The sequence below is a fragment of the Anomalospiza imberbis genome, unplaced genomic scaffold (assembly GCF_031753505.1).
Source record: "Anomalospiza imberbis isolate Cuckoo-Finch-1a 21T00152 unplaced genomic scaffold, ASM3175350v1 scaffold_137, whole genome shotgun sequence".
NCBI lineage: Eukaryota > Metazoa > Chordata > Aves > Passeriformes > Viduidae > Anomalospiza > Anomalospiza imberbis.
The window spans coordinates 166,525-190,007 of NW_027099771.1; the positions used below are offsets into that span (position 1 = coordinate 166,525).

Sequence of the window (23,483 nt, forward strand, 5' to 3'; positions counted from 1 at the left end):
ATTTAAATACACAATTTTTATGTTTTACATTAGTTTGGTCTTGATCACTGAGCATTTTTTCCTAAGCACAGCTATTTGGAAATCTGTTTTTTTATTGTGCTGACCTAAGCAGGGACGTGATGGACACGTTCCATGGGGCACCTTCTGCAGTGGCTCGTGCTGACTCTGGGGTTTGGGGGACTTGAGAATGTCTTTGTGCGAAGGATGCGTCATCCCAGAAACTCCCAAGCAAAGTAAGAATGTGGAGCTCGTGGATACAGGAGGATTTTCTACTTCTAATTCCAAGGAACAAACACCAGTTACTGCTGTTTGCACGAATGAGCCCCAGTGAAACCAGCAGGGATGGCTGCAGGGACTGGGATCCAGGAGCAGGGAATCCTTCCTGTCACACCTGCCCAGGAGCCCAGACCTCACTCAAGAATTCTCAACAAATCTAAGAATGGATTGGCCGAGTTGTTAAAATAAAAAAAATCCACCAGTAATCTCACATTGCAGTCAGCACCACACTGGAAAACAGCCAGTGTTTTCCAAATATTATCATGTACCCAGGAAAGTAAGGATAAGCAAAACTGGTAAATTAGACAAAACTGGACCTACAAGCAATCAGCCTTTTCCAAGACACAAGGTATTGGGGAAAAAGGGAGAGAATGAGGTCAGGATTCAACTGGGCTTTTAAAAGTATTCAATAAAGCTGAAATAATAAGCAATTGTGTGTTACAAGATAAAGTTGGTGTGTTACAGGTTGTTTGGAGACTGAAGAAAGGCTCGGGAAATGATTGAATAAATAATTAAAACAGTTGTTCTGCCACTGGCAAAACCTCAGCATTCACCTTATCCACCATCCCCATGACTTATGAATACACTCTGAAGGATAAAACCTGGAAGTTCTGGGATGGAGAAGAGGCAGCGTGTGCCCAGGTGCTGCAGAATGGGGAGGGGTGTTTGGGCACACACTTGAAAAAGAAAGAGGAGACAAGAGACAACAAAAAAAACCCACCTGTGAATGCTTCTTCAACAGACACTTCAGATGAATTCCAGTTGGTTAAAAACCCACTAAACCCTAAAAAACCCAGGCAAACTTCTCCAACTTTACATGAGTAAAGTGTGCTGAAAGATGAGCCACATGATTGAGCTTTAATTTTAATCATATCAGCCCTTGCTCTGCTGAAAGCCATCTTTTTAATTCCATATTTTGTCATAATTTGGCTCTTGTCTGGTTCTCATTTCTTAACAGCATTGCTTCAATCATTTTCATTTTTAACCCTGTGGTGCTATTTGTGAATGCAAATAATGGTGCTTGATCTCCCTGCAGACATTAATGAAGATATTAAAAAGTGAGCCTGTTGCTCATGGGTGCACATTTTCTTTACACTGGCTATTATTTATAATTTTGGGGAGACTGAACTGTTATCAACTGCACTTAATCTTTTAGTATTTTACCATCTGATTTGTTGATAATGAAGTTGTATTAGTTTTTTCCGCATCTTTCAAATAATGTGTCAGTTTGCACTTACTTATGTTAATAAAACCAGTCTGGCTTTGCAGCCCCACGTGCGTGCAGAGGAAATTCTCTCCAGGCAGGATCTGTGAGCTGCTGGGGATTTGGAACCTGAGGAGCTCTTGCAGGAGCTGAGGACATCCTCAGTTATTTCAGCTATTCCTTGGCTGTATTTGAGCTTAGGTGCAGCTTGGAGTTGGGGTAAGGATGTGAAAAACTCAAGTTTTACGAGCCCAAAGTGCTGGTGATGCTCCAAGGGCCATGAATTAAAACAATGTTGGCAGCTCAGTCCCAGCCTTGTGCTTCCTGTGGGCCAATCCTTTGGCCAAAACTGGGCATGGGTCACCTCCTGGGATTGAGGAGCCCTGGGGGATGTTCAACAGGCTAAAAATCATCTGCTGTTTCCCCCACAGCAAGTGGTTAATACCTATATGGTTCTATACATATATACCTATATGTTCCTATATGGTTTTCAAAGTGTCTCCTAGTACAGGCTGCTTCTACTCCTGTGGGTCCCCTCTAAATGAGAATATTCTTTGATATTGTATTTTCCCCAGAGCCGCATCCATGTCCTATGGCACTTTGTTTTGCTTATTTTTTTTTCTTTTCATTTATTTTTTTTTTTTGATTCAGGGTGTTGAAAATAATGTAGAGATTTCTAATATGAAACCAAATATGCCTCCCTCAGTTGAAATGGAAAATGTTTATTTGTGGACATAGTTTAATAAAACTCTATACTACTGGTCTTTTGATTGTTTTAGAGCAGGGGGTTGTGGTTAATTTTAAGATTAATAATGGGATTAGTAATTCTAATAAGTAACTGAATAGATGTGCAGGGGAAGAAAATGTCTGAGCAATTCTTGGCCCATGTTAAGTCTTGCCTGTCAAGCGAATGTTTCTCATTGGCCCTGCTGCCACTCCCAGGAACAGCCAGAGCTGCACAGTTGCCTGCTTCTAGTTGCACCTCCCCATGCTGCAGGGAAGCCTAAGAATGGACACTCACACTAAGCTCAGAGGACACATCTGGAAGCAAACAAACGCTGCATCTTTGCTGCCTCCTCACCATCATGAAAACCAAGTGCTCAGGAGGAAGCAGAAGCCGGGGTGGCTACAGGGCCAGCCCTGTCTGGTGTCTTCAGTAACTACAGGCAGGGCTGTAAAACAAACACTTACTGTTCTAACTTCAGGTCTTCTTCTCTTGTCTTGTCTTGTCCTTATGTGGCAGAGAAGTCAATTCTTCTCATCCCCTGCAGATCCCTGAAAAACCACAGAGAGAAAGCTGGTCAGAGAGAGATGCCTAAAGCAATTCCAAAGCCAGGCTTTCCTAAATTTCCAGAGAAAATGTTCATTTCTCCCAGGCATAGTCTATGCAACGGGCTCTCCCGCTCTTGCCTTCTTTCCTAGCACTCCCTCCAATAATCGAAATGGAACCTTGGCTTCTCACCTGGCAGCTCACAGTGCTTTGTACCATTAAACTTTTCCCAAGCACAGAAAAATTCAGCAGCAGGTTTCCTTGTTCAATGGCTGAGAGTGCAGTGAGGACTGGAAGCAGGAAAATTATCAGGAAAAAGCAAGCAATTAGAAGACAGCTAATCAGTGTGCACAGTCTGGCCTAACATATAGCCCTGCCCCCACCCCCCCAAACATCCTCGACCCCATACCTCCAGCTGTCAGTAAAGAGCCAAATTTTTAAAAACAGCCAGTAAAATCTGATTTTTTTAACCCATAAATGCAACAATTTTGTCAGCATGCTATAAAACCCGAGGCCCAGGATGCAGCCACACCCACAGTTATTTATAAATAAATAAAAATTTATTTTTATAAACACACTCCTTTTTATAAACACACTGCAGTTGCCTACAGTCAGAAATGGTCACTTATCTGAGAGGATGCTTCTGAAGTGAATCCCACAGCACGCCTGGGTTGCAGGAATCCTCCCACCAGCTCTCCTGGGTACCAGTGTTGATGCCCTGGGATTGCTCCTTGTGGTCTTCCTCCACTTTCCTGTGCTTGGCAAACAAAGGATCCTGGCTCATGGCAGGGTTATCCACGGCAGGCAGGTCCAGGTCATCAGTCGCAGTTCTGGGTCTCTTTTGGGTCGTCGTGGTCAAATTTGGTGCACGTTGTGCAGCAGTCATGGCCGGCAGCGCTGGCAGCACCACATTTTTCCTCTCAGTTTGGAATGAATCTTCTGATGCTCTGGACCAGAGAAGCAAATTCATGATCATGGTGTACATATAACCTAGGCATTTCTTAAAAGCTTGCCTATATCCTGCCATTCATGCCAACGTCTCAACTAGACATCACTGCCAAAGCTGAGCGGCTCCAAATAAGAGGGAGTTTGAATTGGCAGAGACTTTCACATTCAATAACAGTGGCCTAGCAGATTTCTGATCATCTGAAATCAGGATGACCTGGGAATTCTGGCAGCAAGAAGCAGCCCCAAATAGCTCTCAACCTTGTTTCACCACTGCTCATTTCCATCATTTTTAGCCAGCTTCGCAAAGTTTCCAAGAACACTCCGAGTAGTGAATCCCAGCTCATGGACTGCAGCATCAGAAGAGCAGGAAATGAAGTTAAACCCAGGGAGAAGGCTCAGGGGTGAGGCTGCATTTCTTGCCTAACTCTGCTGGGCATGGGATGGTCCGCTCACCTCTTTCAGCACCCACTTTTCCCGTGTTTTGGTCCCTACTCACTGCACACGTGCTCTCCAGCTGCTCTGCCTTGGCTCAGCTGATGCTGCACCAAGGATGATTTGACACAGAGCACAGCACCATCCTCGACCCGATCCAGACTCCTCTCTGCCCAAAACTACCTCCTACCCATCCCACTCCAAAAGCCAGCACATGAGTAAGAGAGCTGCTCATTTTCCCTGAGGAAAAGGGAGGAAGGAACTCCAGAATTAAAGCTCTTCCATTCCTACTGCAATTGGAACATCCCTTCCCCCAGCCAGTCATCAGCCCCGACACCTCTGTGCTTTCAAAGGATGTCAGAAGCGAAGGGCTCCCTACCCTTACTCACCTACACCTTCAGAGTGGCTTTCTGCACTCGTTGCTTCTGTGGGAATTGTCAAAATCAGAGAGTTTTAGGGAAGCTACAAAAAGCAGACCTCAGAGACAACAAAACTACAATTAGAGCTAAGCAATAGCCGTAAGATTTATCACCAGAAAAATTATATAAGAAGTAGAAAAACAAAGACAAATAGAACAATAGTCTGTATATTAACACTTGTCTAGAATAACTCCCTAAGCTACAGAAAAGTACATCTAGCAAGATATTAAGAAGTTCCAAGCTTAACAATAGAGCTCTGTGCATTGTGTTTTAAAGCTTACAAACAGGTATTACATTCAAAATAAGGAAACACTCTTTTAACAAAAAATGCATGTACTTCTAGTAGTTAGATACAACTACTATCAATATGCTTTTGTTTTGTGTGATTAGTCAAAAAACTTTTGAAGTAAGTTGTAACATTAAGTTCTTTGTATGCTACCAAAAATGTAGACTACTACTGTCTTCCCATTGTCATAACCATGTCATAAGACTAATGCTAAAAAAGAAACTTAACACGCGTTCCACAGCAATCCCATCCCATTCATAATTTATACATAAACCCCCAACCAACAATAGCTTCCAGCATGTAAAGGCCAATCTGCAGCAGCTGTAGCTGCAGAATGCACATCATGTTAGAAGCCAACTCTTGAGTGTCTGGACAGGAGATACAGTTCTTCATCTTTCCCTTCTGAAGACAGACACATCTTTCTGACATCCCATCACTGCATACTCACTTCACTTTATTGGAGCCTTTGTTTGCTGAAAGCTGAAATTATTTTGTTGGGATTTTTTGTCTCATTCCTTTTTCTTCCTGGGAGTATCCCCCTTGTCTTCCCTCTAGCAGCAAGAATAACAACAGGGAAAAAAATTCACTCAGGTCTTGGAAGTTCACCTAAAGTACAGACCAGTACAGCTCAGTTTGATCGATTCTGGTTGAAAACAGAAAAAAACAGCACACTGGAACTCCCTCTAGAGGAGAAGCATCACGGCTCTACTGCCAACCTATGAAGGGGAAACTCCACACGGGTTTTTCAAACACCACCTTGGTCATTGTCCAAACCCACTTCCTCTAGCCCCTCTCACCTTCTTTTTGGGGGACTCCTCAGGACTCCTCATGGCTTTCCTCTTCACGTCTGCCTCCCTTGCAGGCAAGAACAACTTCTTCTCCCCAGGAGGCAAGGGCACCTTCCCTTTGTGCAAATCCCCAGGCCTGTGGCCACTGGGCATGAAGGCATCATACTCCTGAGCATGTCTCAGGAGACTGGGCTCCAAAAAGCCTTTGGTGTTGACCTGGTGGGAGCCCTTTCTCTTCTCAGAGGCCTTGTGAAGTGCTGGCTTCAGGCCTTTTTTGTTGGTGGCTTTTGGCTTCACTGTTTTCTTGACTTGGGGCTGGTTCTTGCAAGACTGGTCTGTGACCTGCAAAAGACCAGCCTCACTCTCTACCTTCCAGACTCTCTTGGATTCGTCATGTACCTGGGACATACTTGGCCTTTTGATACCTAGAGTATTCTTGGGCAAGGCCTCCTTGGTGTGCACAGGAGGCTTCAGAAAGCTGGGCTTGGATGTAACATCAGATTCGTGGGCAGGCTTGGCCACTTGGCCACAAATCTGGGCAGGAACCTTGGGCACGTGGGCAAAGCTCTTGTCAGGCTCCTCGTGCTTCCTGTTCTCAGAGGGTTTTTGCACTCCCAGTTTCAGGCCTTTTCAGAAAGCAGGTTTTGGTTTCTCTGCTTCTTGGACTAACAGCTTGTCTTTGGAGGACTGGTCTCTGACCTCCAACGGACCAGGCTCACTCTCCAGCTTCAGGACTTTCTTGGATTTGTCATGCTCCAGGGGCTCGATGGGCCTTTTGATACCCACAATCTTCCTGGGCAAGGCCTCCTTGGTGTGCACAAGAGGCTTTAGAGAGCTGGGTGTGCTCATACCATGAGATTCCTGAGGAGCCTTTGTCACTTGGCCATAGGTCTTGTGAAAATGCTCGGTCATTTGGCCAGAGGTCTTGTGAGTGTCCTCGGCCACTTGGGCAAAGGTCTTGTGGACATCCATGGCCACTTGGCCACAGCTCTTGTAAGAAGGCTCCCTTGCCTTGGACTGGTGCTGGCAGGAATTGCTGCTCATGCCCTGCTCCTGCTTCACACCCTCCTCACGTCCATGCCCATGGGCAATTTCCATGGGACCCTCTCTTTGTACTGCTCCTCACTTTATCTGGGTCATTAGGTTGTCAAGCTGCCACTTTTTAGAAGCTGATGGCTCAGGCTGCCAACAAAAGAGAAAAGAAGGATTCAAGACTGATGCCTTTTTGGCTCTTTCTGTCCTAGCACAGCTCCCCAGAGCCCAGAGACTCTTGCCCAGAAGTCTGGCCTTTGGCCTGTGAAGAACTGACTCTAAACTAACAGGCCACAGGCACTAACTTGCTCCTTGAGCACCATGGATGCACATGTGATGAATAAAATTCATAAACCAGTCAGTGGCAAATGCCTAAGCCTTCACTGGAGTGAGAGGGGTCTTGCAAATCAGTATTTCCAGGACAAACCGGGCAGAATTTGGTAACGGAGGAGAAGTACAACATCTGCGTCCTTCCTAAGACACCAGCCCTGCAGTGGGCAAGGGGCTGTGGAAGCAGCCTCTCCATGGTCTCTCAATTCACCTCACATGCGGGCAGGTCCAGCCCCCTTGGAAGGTTATCCTGCTCAATGTCACAGGAGCTGGTCTCTCTGTCACAGACTGAGGAGCTGTGGCAGTCCCTGGTGCTCTCTGACTCCGAGCTGCTGGGCTGTGCTGGTGCCATCCTCTTGTGCTGGAACTGGAGAGCTCTGCCAGGCCACCAGAAGACAAAATTAGGAAGCAGCAGGGGGGAAGGTTACTTACTTATTCCACTGACATGGCAGCATTCAAAACTAAAACTGAGCCCTGTGTTTGGGCACTGGGAGCAGAGGGGAGAAGGCCAGAGGAATACATTGCCATGCTCAAAATACCAAGCACCAGAATAAAAAAAAGCTTGGAAATTATCAAACCTTCCACTCACACCCATTCAGACAAACATACACAATTCCCATAGGTTATAGAAATGTTGTCTTTATCCCACTCTACAACTAGCTATATTCTTAGCATATAAAGTGAGGTTTTTAGACCGTCCATGTGAAATACTATATTTCTTTGTGTTTCTTTTTAAATAAAATACCTCCAACACTTTTTTGAAAACTTCTACTTGGGCAATGGAAGAAAGTTTTACAACAAAATAACTTTAAAATGTCATCAGTAGATCTACACAGTTTAGGTAGCTGTAGCTTTACTTGTCCTGCCTGGCATCAAAACCATATCCAGGAATGATCAGATTCAGCTGGTATCCCTTAGCATTTCTACCAGCTTAATCTATTGTCAGTAGGTTGAGGAGTTCAAAGTGTGACAAGATGTTAAGCATCACAGATTAAAAGAAGACAAAAACCTCAGTCTGGTACACAAAGACTGAGGTTTTTTCTCTTCGCTTTTATTCTGTTTTGGTTTGAATCGCAGTCATTGTCACCATGACATGGTTGAGTGCACTCGGCCTTGCTGCGTTAACGATAGGACTTGATGATCTTCAAGGTCTTTTCAGACCTAAACAATTTAGTGAGACCTTCATAAAACAATAATGTTTCTGTTGGTGAAAATTCCCTGCAATGAAGTTTTCTGAGAAGAATCTGACTGATAAGCCAAATTTTTGTACATTCCAGGTTCTTTTAAGTACCTGCCCAGCAGAGATGAGGACAGAGTCTGGTTACTTACGCTGCTCTTGGCTGAGAACTCGGCAAGGTTTCTGAAGCTGTCCCAGCCTGCTCTGGAAAGCAAAAATTAAAAAGTTGCATTTATATGCCTCCCTTGTCGCGTATTTTACCCTGTGGTCTGTCAGCACCAGATGAGAGAGTCACTTTTTTCTAGGGAAGGGTATGCCACCAAGATTGTTCATCACTCCAGGTGGGAGTTTCCTAACTAAATACTGCTGGTCCTCTGCTGAACAGCTACCTTAAGGTCTAGGTAATGATTGGTTACAGTTTCTTAAGCCATTCCTAAATTCATCCCTGTTCAGCAAAGCAGAGGAAATCACGCTGCTGAATCAGTGTAAGCATTCTATGGTCTCTGCCACAAATAACATTAAAAAATTACCTGTCAGCACACAAAGAACTGTGTTTTCTTTGCATTTCTACTTACTCTGCTTCTGTGCTGCAGATCCATCAGGTTGAGATTCCTAGAATAAAAGGACAAAGTAGCTTAGCATGTAGCTAAACAACACAGCTACTGACACCAAGACTGTGTTAACGGCACGTTACGGGCATGTGCACTTTTGAATAAATATTTCTAAAGCATTCCAAGAGCTGCCAAAACTCTGAGCTGGATTTCTGCTAAGCAGAAAGATCTCTTGTATTTAATCAGAAGCCCTGGCATAAATGGGCTGGGTCACCTTTGTTGCCGATGGAAGTTTGGAAGTCTCTGCTCTAGCTGGCGTCTGAAGAGGTGACAGTGAGCTGCTCATTTCCTGGAAAGAGAGGGAGAGAAGCAGCTCTCAAAATGTATTTTTGTCCCCACTCATTTCGTTAACGTATGCAAAACATAAGCAAGCACAGAGATCTTCTATTTAAGAGCACTTACCCTCAAAATGTCTTCAATCAGTGGCACATCAGAGGGCTTCTTTGCCTGAAACAAGAACAAGGGAAACAGAAGGGGTTTGTTTGGGTTTTTTACTAATCGGCAAGAACTCAGCAAACCTTCGCTTACCAACAGCTCTGTAAATGCATTGCAAGTGTACTAAGAATATAATTAAAGTAAGGATGAAAAGCCTATCTAAAGGGGAGTTAATAATGGAGACCAGGCATGGAGAGAGCTGAACCCAGCAATGTCAACTCCTCCTCTGAGGTGTTTGTCTTCCCTTTGGAATCTGGCAGTCAGGGAGCACTGTTTCCATTTCTACTCCTACTTCTCTTTGTTACTATTACTATTTTTATTTATTATTAATATTATCACTATTATTATTATTACCATCATTATCATATCCTTATTATCACTATTTTTAATAAGGTATGTTCTTGTAGTCTGCTCCCTTTATGGAACTGCATTTTCCTTAAGATGCTGTTGAAGCAGTTGAGCCTTGCCTGCAAAGGCACAGGCTGCCTCTGCATGTAAGAGTTGTGCATAAAGCCTCAGGAGTTAAAAAAAAACAGTTAGAAATAAGAGTTCCCAATTCTCCTAAGACAGTTCACAAGTGACAAGAATATTTGTCATTCACACAAATAAAATCAGACTCTTTCTTGTAAAAAAAAAAACAAAAACAAAAACACCTGGGTATGATGGAACCCCACACAAGGTGCAGTTTCTGCTTGGTTTCTAACTCTCAACACTGTTTATGGTCAAGGAACTTAGGCTGGCCTCCAGGCAGGCTCCTTCTGCCAAGACTGAAGTTCTGCTCAGCAGAGAGATCTCTTGTAATTTATCAGAAGCCCTGGCCAAAATGGGCAGGGTTACCTTTGCCTGCAATGGAAATTCGGAAGTCTCTGTTCTAGCAGGTGTCCGAAAAAGTGGCAGGAGAGATGACAGAGGGCTGCTCGTTTCCTGGAAAGAGAAGGAGAGAAGAAGCTCACAGGAGTTTTGCTGATGGACACAGAGGCAGTTTCACCCTTCCCAGAGTCAGAGGGATCCACCTCCCCATGGATTTGTACTGGCTTTCCCATGGAGATCTGGTATTGAAGAGCACCCACCTCCAGTATTCCTTCAGTGGACTGCTCATACATGTGCACGATGGGCTGAAACAAGAAAGAGGGAAGCACTGTGAGTTTGTTTGGGTATTTTACTCCTTGATACCAAACAAGCATGCGCTCAGCAAACATTTGCTGACCAACAGCTCTAGAAATGTCTTTCAAGTCCATTCATAATGAAATGCTAATAAGGAATAACAGTTCCATCTGAAGGGCAGTAAGGAACAGAGACCAGGCAGAGCAAGAGCTGAAACCACCAGTCACCTCCTGCAAGATCAATGTCTGGCTTCTCTGGCAGTCAGGAAACACCGTTTCCATTGCTAACTTTTATTGAATATGGTTAAGAAAGTCTGTTTCTGCAGTGTGCTCCCTTCATTGAAAATCAATTTCCTTTAGTTGCTATTGCAGCAGCGAAGCTTGGCCTGCACAGGCACAGGCTGTCTCTGCATGTGAAAGAGTTGAGCAAAATGTGTCATTAGTTAAGAAAAAACAGTTAGAAATAAAAGTTCCCAATCCTAGAGAAATTCCCAGTTCAGTTCTAGAGAAGGAGGAATATTTGTCATTCACCCAAATAAAATCAGACTCATTTTTCTGAAAGATAAAAAAAAAAAAAAACAAAAACAAAAAACAGAACAACTTTGACCAAAATGCAACCCTTGCAAGGTTCAGTTGTTATTTGGCTTCCAGTGCAGAACAGTCAGGTAACTTGGGCTGGCTCCAGGCTGGATCCTCCTGCCAAGATCGAGCTTTTGCTTGGCAAAGCACTTGACCATCATCACTTGGGCTCCTGGAAAGACATCCTACTACTTATTACACACAACATTTGAACACAGAAAAAGGTTCAGGCCTTCAGGCACAGGAGCTTTTCTGAAGGACTAAAGCAGAGAGCACAAACTTCAAACTAAGCCCAGCTAATGGACCGGCTCTGCAAGGTTGCTTTGATTCTGGCCAGGATTTGATTCTGGCACAAGGAAAGCACCCACACATGGAGCTCGTGCAAGATAGAGCAGACTCTTCATCTGTTTTCAGCCAACTTCAAGGCAGGTGTCCTCATTCTACCTGAGAATAGAAATGCTCTGGAGTTGTCCACAAATTCTGTTTCTTGGCTCCAGACTTTGCAAACTGCAGGGGAACACAGTTTGACTACACAGTTTGACTTGCCCTTTTTTTTTTTTTTTTTTTTGTTTGGATGGGATTTTTTTGACGCTCCTTTTTAAACACACTTCAAGGAAGATGCCACATTCCTGTTCCTTTCTGCACGCTGACACTCCCTAATTGGGCCCTGCCAGGAAGTCTGCCAGTGCAGGCAGTACAAGGCTCTCTGTTGGAGTTGAGGGATTCTTAAAGACCGGAACAAGAAGGTTGGCTTTACAAACAGCTTTGCTCAGGTGCTGGGAGAAGAGGTAAAAGCTGGCACAGAAGGACAAGAGATACATCGGAGCTTCACGTGTGCTGTATTTTTAAGGCAATTCACAGTTAATTTGGAAAGATGCCTTAAAGAGACTGGGGTGACACAGGAGAGTGAAGGTTCTGCTTTGGGGAAGAGAGGACAGAGCTGTTCAGTGTCGCTGGGAAGGCAAAGCGAGCCCCTGCATGGTTATCCCCTGTGGGTTAAGTCACTCTGCACAGCATCTGCTTAGCTATTCAGGCTGGAAGCCTCAAGTTTTCCATGCTGCCAGGAAAAGAAGCCATCAATATGGAATTCCCAGCTGCAGGTTGACACATGCCTTAGACATCGAATGAGCCAAAGTCCTGGCCTGGAAGAAATGGCTGTGCTCTGTGTCAAATCATCCTTGGTGCAGCATCAGCTGAGCCAAGGCAGAGCAGCTGGAGAGCACGTGTGCAGTGAGTAGGGACCAAAACACGGGAAAAGTGGGTGCTGAAAGAGGTGAGCGGACCATCCCATGCCCAGCAGAGTTAGGCAAGAAGTGCAGCCTCACCCCTGAGCCTTCTCCCTGGGTTTAACTTCATTTCCTGCTCTTCTGATGCTGCAGTCCATGAGCTGGGATTCACTACTTGGTGTGTTCTTGGAAACTTTGCGAAGCTGGCTAAAAATGATGGAAATGAGCAGTGGTGAAACAAGGTTGAGAGCTATTTGGGGCTGCTTCTTGCTGCCAGAATTCCCAGGTCATCCTGATTTCAGATGATCAGAAATCTGCTAGGCCACTGTTATTGAATGTGAAAGTCTCTGCCAATTCAAACTCCCTCTTATTTGGAGCCGCTCAGCTTTGGCAGTGATGTCTAGTTGAGACGTTGGCATGAATGGCAGGATATAGGCAAGCTTTTAAGAAATGCCTAGGTTATATGTACACCATGATCATGAATTTGCTTCTCTGGTCCAGAGCATCAGAAGATTCATTCCAAACTGAGAGGAAAAATGTGGTGCTGCCAGCGCTGCCGGCCATGACTGCTGCACAACGTGCACCAAATTTGACCACGACGACCCAAAAGAGACCCAGAACTGCGACTGATGACCTGGACCTGCCTGTCGTGGATAACCCTGCCATGAGCCAGTGTCTTGCTTTGAAAAGACAGGAGTCTGTGAAGGAAGGCAAAAGCCTCCTGTGAAATGGAAAAGGTAAACCCCCTCCTTCCGAATTATCACAATTTCAGAATTAAAAGGGCTCTCAGGCAAAGATATGAGAATGGGAATAACAGTTTTTTACTAGGAAGGAAAAAAACTAAATAGCAATGCAATTTAGCACAAGCAAAAAAAAAAAAAAAACAAAAACCACTGGCAGAGTGAGAAAAAAACCTGACACCCTGAGAAGTCAGGGTGTTGATAGTAGTCCGGCCAGATGGTGGCTGCTCCTCCTGGAGTGGCAATCTGCAGAAGGGTGTAGGTCCTTTCTGAAGATGCGGCGAAGGAGCAGCTGGGCCTGGTTCCTGATTCCTCTGGGAAATCCGGCGAAGAAGGCTGTCTGTTGCCTCAGAAATGCTTGTTTTATGGTGGCAGGGATGCTTGGCTCCTCCCTCTGGGTGGAGCATCTCACAATGGGATGATGTAACTAGTCTTACCAGCCACAGTGAGTAATTCAATAGCCCATTAACAGGAGATTATCTTCCTGGCAGTGTCATTGTTCTTGAAAGAGATAAGAAAAACTGCCTAACTCCCGATAGATGGCAAAAATAGAATACATGCTTATTTTACAAGCCAGGACATTATCCACCCCTTATTCTATTTCCATCTGTGTCACAATGAAATCTTATACTCAGTTCTCACTTAAGACCAGGTTTCCCTGTGGTACACAACGGGTTTCCCCACCTTTCTGCATTACCCACCAAGTGTAACCAGGTCCTTGAGCAAAAACAATCCCACGGATGGGTTTGTCTCTGCCTGAGGTGGGATTAATCCAAACAGTTTTCCCTAAAATACCCTTCATATGTACCACAGGGACTTTATCTCCATCTACTGTGTGCAAGGGTTCAGACTGGGCAGGGCCAGCTCGATTGATGGATCCTCGGGTGTTGACCATCCAGGTTGCTTTTGCCAGGTTATTTTCCCAGTTTCTAAATGTTCCCCCACCAAGTGCCTTCAGGGTAGTCTTAAGGAGTCCGTTGCACCGTTCAACTTTGCCGGCAGCTGGAGCATGATAGGGGATATGATATATCCATTCGATACCATGTTCTCTGGCCCAGGTGTTGATAAGGCCGTTCTTGAAATGGGTGCCGTTGTCAGATTCAATTCTCTCAGGTGTGCCATGTCTCCACAGGACTTGCTTTTCCAGGCCTAAGATGGTGTTCCGGGCAGTGGCATGAGGTACAGGGTAGGTCTCTAGCCATCCAGTGGTGGCTTCCACCATGGTCAGCATGTAGCACTTGCCTTGGCGTGTCTGGGGCAGTGTGATGTAGTCAATCTGCCAGGCCTTCCCATAATTGTACTTGGACCACCGCCCCCCATACCACAGGGGCTTTACCCGCTTGGCCTGTTTGATGGCAGCACATGTCTCACAGTCGTGGATAACCTGAGAAATACTGTCCATGGTTAGATCCACCCCTCGGTCTCGTGCCCACTTGTAGGTGGCATCTCTGCCCTGATGACCCGAGGCATCGTGAGCCCATCGAGCCAGGAACAACTCCCCCTTATGGTGCCAATCTAAGTCTATCTTTGACACTTCTATTCTCGCTGCCTGATCTACCTGCTCGTTGTTTCGGTGTTCCTCATTAGCCCGACTTTTGGGGACATGGGCATCTACATGACGGACTTTCACTGTTAGTTTCTCCACCCGAGAGGCAATGTCTTTCCATATATCAGCAGCCCAGATTGGTTTTCCTTCACGTTGCCAGTTGGCTTTCCTCCACCTTCCCAGCCAGTCCCATAGAGCATTGGCTACCATCCATGAATCAGTATAAAGGTAGAGCTTTGGCCACCTCTCCCTTTCATCAATGTCCAGGGCCAGCTGAACGGCCTTGAGTTCAGCAAGTTGGCTCGATCCACCTTCTCCTTCGGTAGCTTGTGCAACTTGTCGTGTGGGGCTCCATACGGCTGCTTTCCACTTCCGGTTCATCCCTACGATGTGACAAGAACCGTCAGTGAAAAGAGCGTAACGTGTTTCCTCTGCTGGTAGTTGGTTATAGGGTGGAGCTTCTTCAGCTCTTGTCGCTTGTACCTGCTCCTCATCGTCAGTGAGACTAAAGTTTTCACCTTCTGGCCAGTTCGTAATTATCTCTAAAATCCCAGGGCGATTCGGGTTTCCAATACGGGCGCGCTGTGTGATGAGAGCAATCCATTTGCTCCATGTGGCGTCGGTGGCGTGGTGGGTAGTAGGAACCTTTCCTTTGAACATCCACCCCAGCACTGGTAGTCGGGGTGCCAGGAGGAGTTGTGCTTCTGTGCCAATCACCTCCGAGGCGGCTTGAACTCCTTCATAGGCAGCCAAGATTTCCTTCTCTGTTGGGGTGTAGTTGGCTTCGGACCCTTTGAAACTTCGGCTCCAGAATCCCAATGGTCGACCTCGAGTCTCACCAGGCACCTTCTGCCAAAGGCTCCAGGACAGGCCATTGTTCCCGGCTGCAGAGTAGAGCACATTCTTGACCTCTGGTCCCGTTCTGACTGGGCCAAGGGCTACAGCATGAGCGATCTCCTGCTTGATCTGGGTGAAGGCTTGTTGCTGCTCAGGGCCCCAGTGGAAATCGTTCTTTTTGCGGGTAACCAGGTAAAGAGGGCTCACAATCTGGCTATACTCGGGAATGTGCATCCTCCAAAAACCTATGGCACCTAGGAAAGCTTGTGTTTCCTTCTTGCTGGTTGGTGGGGACATAGCGGTGATCTTGTTGATGACCTCAGTGGGAATCTGGCGCCGTCCGTCTTGCCATTTCACTCCCAGGAACTGGATTTCTCGGGCAGGTCCCTTGACTTTGCTTTTCTTGATGGCGAAGCCAGCTTCTAGCAGTATCTGGATGATCCTCTTACCTCTCTCAAACACTTCTGCCGCTGTGCTCCCCCACACAATGATATCATCGATGTACTGCAGGTGTTCTGGAGCCTCACCCTTTTCTAGTGCAGTCTGGATCAGTCCATGGCAGATAGTGGGACTGTGTTTCCACCCCTGGGGTAGTCGGTTCCAGGAGTACTGCACGCCCCTCCAGGTGAAAGCAAACTGAGGCCTGCATTCTGCTGCCAGAGGAATGGAAAAAAACACATTAGCAATATCAATAGTGGCATACCACTTCGCTGCCTTGGACTCCAGCTCGTACTGGAGTTCCAGCATATCCGGTACAGCGGCGCTCAGCGGTGGAGTCACTTCATTTAAGCCACGATAGTCCACAGTCAATCTCCATTCTCCGTCAAATTTGCGCACAGGCCAGATGGGGCTGTTGAAGGGTGAGTGGGTTTTGCTAACCACCCCTTGGCTCTCCAGCTCACGAATCATCCTGTGGATGGGGATCACGGCATCTCGATCCGTCCGATACTGCCGGCGGTGCACTGTTGAGGTCGCAATTGGCACGAGTTGCTCTTCTACCCTCAGGAGTCCTACTGCAGGCGGGTTTTCTGACAGTCCAGGCAAGGTGTTCAATTGCTTGATGTCCTCTGCCTTTACAGCAGCTATGCCAAAAGCCCACCTGAGTCCCTTCGGGTCTTTGTAATAGCCGTTCCGGAGGAAGTCTATGCCCAGAATACACGGGGCCTCTGGGCCAGTCACAATAGGATGTTTCTGCCACTCCTTCCTGTGGCAGAGGTGCCTGAAGGCTCACCTCAGCTTCCACCAGGGTCAATTGCTGTGATCCCCCTGTCACACCAGCAATGGAAACAGGCTCTGCCCCCACATGTCCCGATGGTATCAGGGTACACTGTGCACCAGTATCAACTAAGGCATCGTATTTTTGTGGCTCTGATGTGCCAGGCCATCGGATCCACACCGCCCAGAAGATCCGGTTTTCCCGTGCCTCTCCCTGGCTAGAGGCAGGGCCCCTCTAACACTGGTTATTATTCCTCTCCTGGGTATACATACTAGAGGTCCCTTCAAGGGGATCTGACAGATCGTACCCAAAAGCTTGGTCATGGGAGGTTGAGGCTACCTTCACCTTGGTGGAACTCCCCCGGTTAGAGTTTCCCTCCTTGAGTTGACGGACCCGTGCTGCCAGGACAGAAGTGGGTTTCCCATCCCACCTCCCCATGTCTTCCCCGTGGTCACGCAGGAAGAACCACAGATTAGCCCTTGGGGTGTACCCTCTCTCTCTAGCTGGGGAATGTTGGGGTCTGACTTTGGGGCCTGCGACTCGTATGGGTGCTGCATTAACCTTCCTCATTTCCTCCCTCATCTCTTCTTTGAACTCCTTAATCACAGCTGAGATATGAGCCTGCATTGGGCCATTAATCATACTCTCATAATTCCTAAGTTTGTTGGCAACAGAGCCCACTGTCTCTCGGTTAGTGTCAGCATCAATTGTTGCAATGAAAGTGGTGTACTGAGATGGCCCAAGATTTGCCAGACTCCACAGCATTTGCCCTGTGCACCTGACCTTGTCGGGGTCATTATTATGTTGTCCATCCCTCCCAAAGAGTACCTCTAATACTGCCACTTCCCTCAGCTGTTGGATCCCTTCCTCCAGGGTCTTCCAGCACATTCTATGGTGGTGCTCCTGCATTCTCTCCCTGTGGACAAACCTCTCTCTGACACTCATTAAAAGCCGCTCCCAGAGAGAAAGGGATCCTGGCTCCCTTACAAAAATCTGATTCATACCTGATTCCTGGGTTAAGGGTCCCAAGTTCCTTGCCTCACCACCGTCCAGCTGCACGCCTGTACCCATAAGGTCCCAGACCCGGAGTAACCAGGTAGTATAAGCCTCACGCCCTCGTCGCACAATGTCTTTGTGCAGATTACGGAGACTTTCGTACGTCAGGGACTCGGTGATGATTGCAACCTCTGGCTCCCCTGTGGGTTGTGAGGGCCCTCCCCTATCTGGGTGCTCTGCTTTCATCTTAGACCTCCTTGTTTCTACCGGGGCAACTGCTGCTGGCTGTGACTGCCTTTGTGGTTCAGCTGGAACCTGGACAGTTGTAACATTTGTGGGTTCCACAGCTGTACTATTAGACTGTCCCTCTTCAATGCAAAGGGCGGGTTTCTCACCAGCTGGTGAAATGCACTCCTTCAGCATCTCTTGCATCTCCTGCATCTCCTTAACCAGCACCCTCACCCAATCTGGGAGGTTCGTTTCTGAGGCAGGCTCTGGGGCAGGGTCAGGCTCTGGAGCAGCAGCATCTTTAGTCTCTGGTGTAGGTGTCAGGGTAGTTATCCAGGTTAATCTTCTCTTATCTCTGAGTGCTAAACATAACAGGCATATCAGCAACACCACCCATTGTATGATATCATTAGCACTTAGAGTGGATCTTAACCCTTCGAAAACTGGTGGAGCAGACCCAAAAAGATGGTTAAAAGGTTGGGAGAAAGTTTCCCCCCGTGTCATTTCCTCACAGTAGGTACCATTATTAAAGTAATTCCAAAAACATGCAGTTAGTGTGTGATAGCTCTGAATCCATGTACCTGCCATCCAGAGGAAATTAAAGATCCATGAATCCTTCACCCAGAGGACAAACTTGATAACAGACACAGTAGCCTTAGTTATAGGACCCATATTTAGATAAGGGCCTGTAAATGGGAAGTATACACTTGCGATCACATGCCACCCAAACCAGGGAAAACTAGACCACATGGTGGTACTTAAAAATTAAATTACCTAAGAACTGTTAATCCCTTTTTTTCTCAATGCCCTCGAGCCCCACGTTGGGCGCCAAAATCTGTCTTAGTTTGAAAAGACAGGAGTCTGTGAAGGAAGGCAAAAGACTCCTGTGAAATGGAAAAGGTAAACCCCCTCCTTCCGAATTATCACAATTTCAGAATTAAAAGGGCTCTCAGGCAAAGATATGAGAATGGGAATAACAGTTTTTTACTAGGAAGGAAAAAAACTAAATAACAATGCAATTTAGCACAAGCAAAAAAAAACAAAAACCACTGGCAGAGTGAGAAAAAAACCTGACACCCTGAGAAGTCAGGGTGTTGATAGTAGTCCGGCCAGATGGTGGCTGCTCCTCCTGGAGCGGCAATCTGCAGAAGGGTGTAGGTCCTTTCTGAAGATGCGGCGAAGGAGCAGCTGGGCCTGGTTCCTGATTCCTCTGGGAAATCCGGCGAAGAAGGCTGTCTGTTGCCTCAGAAATGCTTGTTTTATGGTGGCAGGGATGCTTGGCTCCTCCCTCTGGGTGGAGCATCTCACAATGGGATGATGTAACTAGTCTTACCAGCCACAGTGAGTAATTCAATAGCCCATTAACAGGAGATTATCTTCCTGGCAGTGTCATTGTTCTTGAAAGAGATAAGAAAAACTGCCTAACTCCCGATAGATGGCAAAATAGAATACATGCTTATTTTACAAGCCAGGACAGCCAGAATCCTTTGTTTGCCAAGCACAGGAAAGTGGAGGAAGACCACAAGGAGCAATCCCAGGGCATCAACACTGGTACCCAGGAGAGCTGGTGGGAGGATTCCTGCAACCCAGGCGTGCTGTGGGATTCACTTCAGAAGCATCCTCTCAGATAAGTGACCATTTCTGACTGTAGGCAACTGCAGTGTGTTTATAAAAAGGAGTGTGTTTATAAAAATAAATTTTTATTTATTTATAAATAACTGTGGGTGTGGCTGCAACCTGGGCCTCGGGTTTTATAGCATGCTGACAAAATTGTTGCATTTATGGGTTAAAAAAATCAGATTTTACTGGCTGTTTTTAAAAATTTGGCTCTTTACTGACAGCTGGAGGTATGGGGTCGAGGATGTTTGGGGGGGCGGGGGCAGGGCTATATGTTAGGCCAGACTGTGCACACTGATTAGCTGTCTTCTAATTGCTTGCTTTTTCCTGATAATTTTCCTGCTTCCAGTCCTCACTGCACTCTCAGCCATTGAACAAGGAAACCTGCTGCTGAATTTTTCTGTGCTTGGGAAAAGTTTAATGATACAAAGCACTGTGAGCTGCCAGGTGAGAAGCCAAGGTTCCATTTCGATTATTGGAGGGAGTGCTAGGAAAGAAGGCAAGAGCGGGAGAGCCCGTTGCATAGACTATGCCTGGGAGAAATGAACATTTTCTCTGGAAATTTAGGAAAGCCTGGCTTTGGAATTGCTTTAGGCATCTCTCTCTGACCAGCTTTCTCTCTGTGGTTTTTCAGGGATCTGCAGGGGATGAGAAGAATTGACTTCTCTGCCACATAAGGACAAGACAAGACGAGAGAAGAAGACCTGAAGTTAGAACAGTAAGTGTTTGTTTTACAGCCCTGCCTGTAGTTACTGAAGACACCAGACAGGGCTGGCCCTGTAGCCACCCCGGCTTCTGCTTCCTCCTGAGCACTTCTTTTGGGAGCAAAGGGAGAGGGAGGGATGGGGGAGAGCTGCCCTGTCAGGGCAGCACCTGCTAAGTAGCTTGGCTACAGCTGAACAGCACTTGAATTTTTGACTCCTTGCTGGGCCTTTGATCAGTATTGGCCAAAAGGATTTCCTAGAACTGCTGATACGTTTTTGATTGTACAGCTTAATCATTACAATTTTCCGGGTAATTGCCTAAGTGTAGCTGTTTTCCTGCAGTTAATTCCATTTTTCCTTGAAAATGGAGTATTTGTGTGTGGAGACAATTCTTGTCAGAATGGAAAAGCTATTACTATTTAAAGCCGGAAATAATTAAAGGAATATGAGCAGGCATTGTCTTTACTTCCAAGTGTTGCAATAGAAGAGCATTGTTAAGAGTTTATACTCATGTTCATTGTGTTCATCATTATCTTTTATTAAATGTTGAGGGTTGTCTCGTTACAGCCATTGCAATATGATGAAAAAAGCCGCGTCTGTGATTTAAAAACAATGGCAATGTGATGTGGCTGAGGAGTTGGGATATAGTCTTACTCTTTAAAACCGCGTGTGTTTTTTTGGTATGGTGGGTTTTGGTTTGGCTTTTGTTTTTTTTTTTTCTCCTTTAAGAATCAGTGGAAAGCCTAGCAGCCGTTCTCCACTTGGTGCTTGAGCACCTGAAACCTTTTAGAGCAAACCCAGTCAAAGTTTCCAGCGTATTGTAAACACTCCCTAACCCTCGCTCGAGGGGCCACAACGTGGAGCATGAACAGAGGGCTCCGAAATATGGTAGCTTTGTTTAATAGTCTCACTTAAAAGCAAAAATGAAGTGTTCTATTAACTATTTACAGCCTTTCGTTTTCTTTCCCCCTCTTTCTCTGGAGACCTACTGGCATTAATGAAATATGTCTTGAAAGGAAGGCTCCAGTTGTAGAAAAAAATGTAATAGTTGATTTTTAATCCTTGGCTCTGGGACTGTTACGTCCCTCAAGATGGTTATAGAGATATCACATGACATCTTTTTAGTGATAACAACTGTGAAACTGGTTTGATATGGCACACAGCTTATGAAATTGAAAGTATTGCCTTGTGAGGTAAAGAGCGTTGCTGTGTCATGCTGTAGCACTTCATTAATTGCTGTAAATTGCTATTCTCATAATTCATGTAGTTAAGGACTATCACAATTACATTGACTAAATGAAAATACAAATAAACAACACTAATGGCAGAATTGTTTCCTTGTAACTCCAAAGGCTTCCCTCTCACATTGGTGTATGTTTCAGATTTCTTATTTCTTTTCTCATTTTGAGGTTATACAATGCCCAAAACATTGATGAAATGAGAAAAGCTTTCAGATGGCTAAAAAAGTTGTACAGATGATTGAATTTGATTACTGATTGTTAAAAAGCATGAAATGTTTCAGGCCGTCACCTCCTTTGAGTCACTTAGAAACCATCTACAAAACAGTACAAGGAAAAACTCTGTTCCTTGTTGTTGCGTGATGATTGTGATCTCTCTACTTCAATTACATTTGATATTCTTAATTTTTCTTTTGCTTTTTATGTACTTTGTACAACTTTCCTTCAGCTTCAGCAACAATACAACCAACCTTCATGGAGGAGTTGAATCTGATCATTCAAACAGTACTTTTAAGGAAAAGAAAATTGTGACACAATCCATGTCCTCTTGGAAAGAAGAAACGAATGAGCCAAGTAGACACTCATGGTTCCCCAGAATTAAATATCTTAATTATCTACTACAACATTAATATTATTACTCTGAATCCTGAACTAACCAATTATTTTAACCATATAATTAGTTACCTTAAGTCAGTAGAATGACAAGATGAATTCTGAGCCCTTGTACCTCCTTAACAGTCTTAATCCTGGCAGCTCATCCTCAGCATCTTTGGTTTGCCAACCACTATTGGCTCTGCCACTCTTCACACAGCCTGGGCTGTGCTTTGTTAGTGTTAAGTGATTCTCCTTGCCTGGCTCTGTCCTGTGCCTGGTGATTTCTCACATAGTTTGTCCTTGGATGGTTTATTTTATCCACCCCCAGCTCTCAGTGCCACAGCGCCGTTCTCTGATCTCCCTCTTTGCCTTCCCTGCTCCTCTTCTTTGGGTACCTCGTGAATCTCTTTGCTGTCTGTGCTGGCTTTCAGGGCCACCTTTTAACTACAGACTTGTCTCCCCTTTTCTAAGCCATTAGCTGCACCTGTCTCTCTAATTCTCCCCTCCGTGTTGTCCTCGCTGAGGTTTAGCCGTGGTCTCAGCATGGGAAAGCCGTGACTGTTTAATCTCTGTTCTAATCCTCCTCCCTTGATAACTGAGGCCCTGTGCTCTCTCCTATATGTGGTGGATCTAAATCTTGGAGACAGTCTCTGCAGTCTTGAGCAAAATTGCCAAGTTTTCCTTTCCAGCCACATGTACAGCACTTACCCAGCCTTCTAACCCACATCACATTCATCATTTGGCAGTTGCTCTTTTATTCTGTTTGCACAGCACCTAGCACAACAGTGCCCTGTCATTTTTGTAATGAGAAATAGTTATAATAATTATTAGTGTGTTTAACCAATGCCTGCCTAATTTGTGAGCCGTTCATTTTGAATCTAATGCGTTATTCTTATTTCAGTGGGATACTGCACACGTGGAGTATTATTTGCTCCGAACTCATTAATGGCTTTAAGGAGTGATTTAATTTGTTAATGTTTTCTCGTGATTTGTTTAAAACATAAGTTTATAGTTTAAAACAATAACTGTATTGTAAATATCTTCCATTGTTGGAGCTTACTTGAAGGAATGCAGACCAGCTTTTTGATGTTAAACATCTCAAATTATGCAAACTGAAAACAGCTTATGAGTGGATTTGTGCTTTTTCTCACAAAGACAAACTCATCTTATTCTTAAAACTGGGGAACACTTTATATTTATTTCTTGCCTTTCTATTTTTGGCTTTATTTCTTTGAAATGGTGAAACAAGTTAGAATGCTTTCTAACAAGTCCCAGATATTAAAGTGCCCAGGGACAGGATAGGGATGATGTTTTGAAGGCAATAAGTATTTCGGCTTCACATTTCAGTCTTTCTTCTTCGCTCCTTGGAGCTGGCTTTGGTTTAGTTATCATTCCGCTTGAATGACTTTGCAGTGTCTCTCCTCCTCTCCACACCAAAAAGGAGTGTTCTGCACATCTTCCATATGTTTGGGGCTGGCATGGTAGGAGAGCCCTGGTTGTTCCTCGATGTTTGTGGGAATCCCAGCCTGTGCCCAGGGATGCTCCAGCCACAGCTGGGATGGAGTTAGGCCCAAAGCTGAGCTATCACTGTGTGTTAAAAACAGAGCAGAGAAACAAAATAGATTGTTGTGTATTTCACAGATTTGGCATT

General features: G+C 45.5%; 2 protein-coding genes across 2 annotated transcripts; both read right to left on the reverse strand.

Annotated features, from left to right (window-relative positions):
* Positions 1-5,566: 5,566 nt before the first annotated feature.
* Positions 5,567-6,728, reverse strand: LOC137466099 (triadin-like). The gene is made up of 3 exons (XM_068178000.1): positions 6,612-6,728; positions 6,323-6,578; positions 5,567-5,965 (listed from the first exon to the last, which is right to left on the reverse strand). Exons 1-3 carry the CDS (start codon positions 6,719-6,721, stop codon positions 5,597-5,599), a joined length of 735 nt encoding a protein of 244 aa, XP_068034101.1. The 5' UTR covers positions 6,722-6,728; the 3' UTR covers positions 5,567-5,596.
* A 459-nt stretch (positions 6,729-7,187) lies between these two features.
* LOC137466100 (AF4/FMR2 family member 1-like) lies at positions 7,188-9,296 on the reverse strand. The gene is made up of 5 exons (XM_068178001.1): positions 9,176-9,296; positions 8,988-9,062; positions 8,738-8,774; positions 8,315-8,366; positions 7,188-7,362 (listed from the first exon to the last, which is right to left on the reverse strand). Exons 2-5 carry the CDS (start codon positions 9,057-9,059, stop codon positions 7,188-7,190), a joined length of 336 nt encoding a protein of 111 aa, XP_068034102.1. The 5' UTR covers positions 9,060-9,062; positions 9,176-9,296.
* Positions 9,297-23,483: the final 14,187 nt, after the last annotated feature.

Bases quoted from the DNA above. Each gene is read 5' to 3' on its own strand.
- LOC137466100 (XM_068178001.1), bottom strand. From the start codon at position 9,059: ATGAGCAGCTCACTGTCACCTCTTCAGACGCCAGCTAGAGCAGAGACT. The intron at 8,775-8,987 runs GTGACCCAGCCC...CTTTTATTCTAG, and splicing joins AACTTCCATCGGCAACAAAG to GAATCTCAACCTGATGGATC. The intron at 8,367-8,737 runs GTAAGTAGAAAT...TTTGCTTTCCAG, and splicing joins ATCTGCAGCACAGAAGCAGA to AGCAGGCTGGGACAGCTTCA.
- LOC137466099 (XM_068178000.1), bottom strand. From the start codon at position 6,721: ATGGAAATTGCCCATGGGCATGGACGTGAGGAGGGTGTGAAGCAGGAG. The intron at 6,579-6,611 runs CTGTGGCCAAGT...TGTCCACAAGAC, and splicing joins AGGGAGCCTTCTTACAAGAG to CTTTGCCCAAGTGGCCGAGG. The intron at 5,966-6,322 runs GTCAGAGACCAG...GGTCTTTTGCAG, and splicing joins GTGAGCCTGGTCCGTTGGAG to GTCACAGACCAGTCTTGCAA.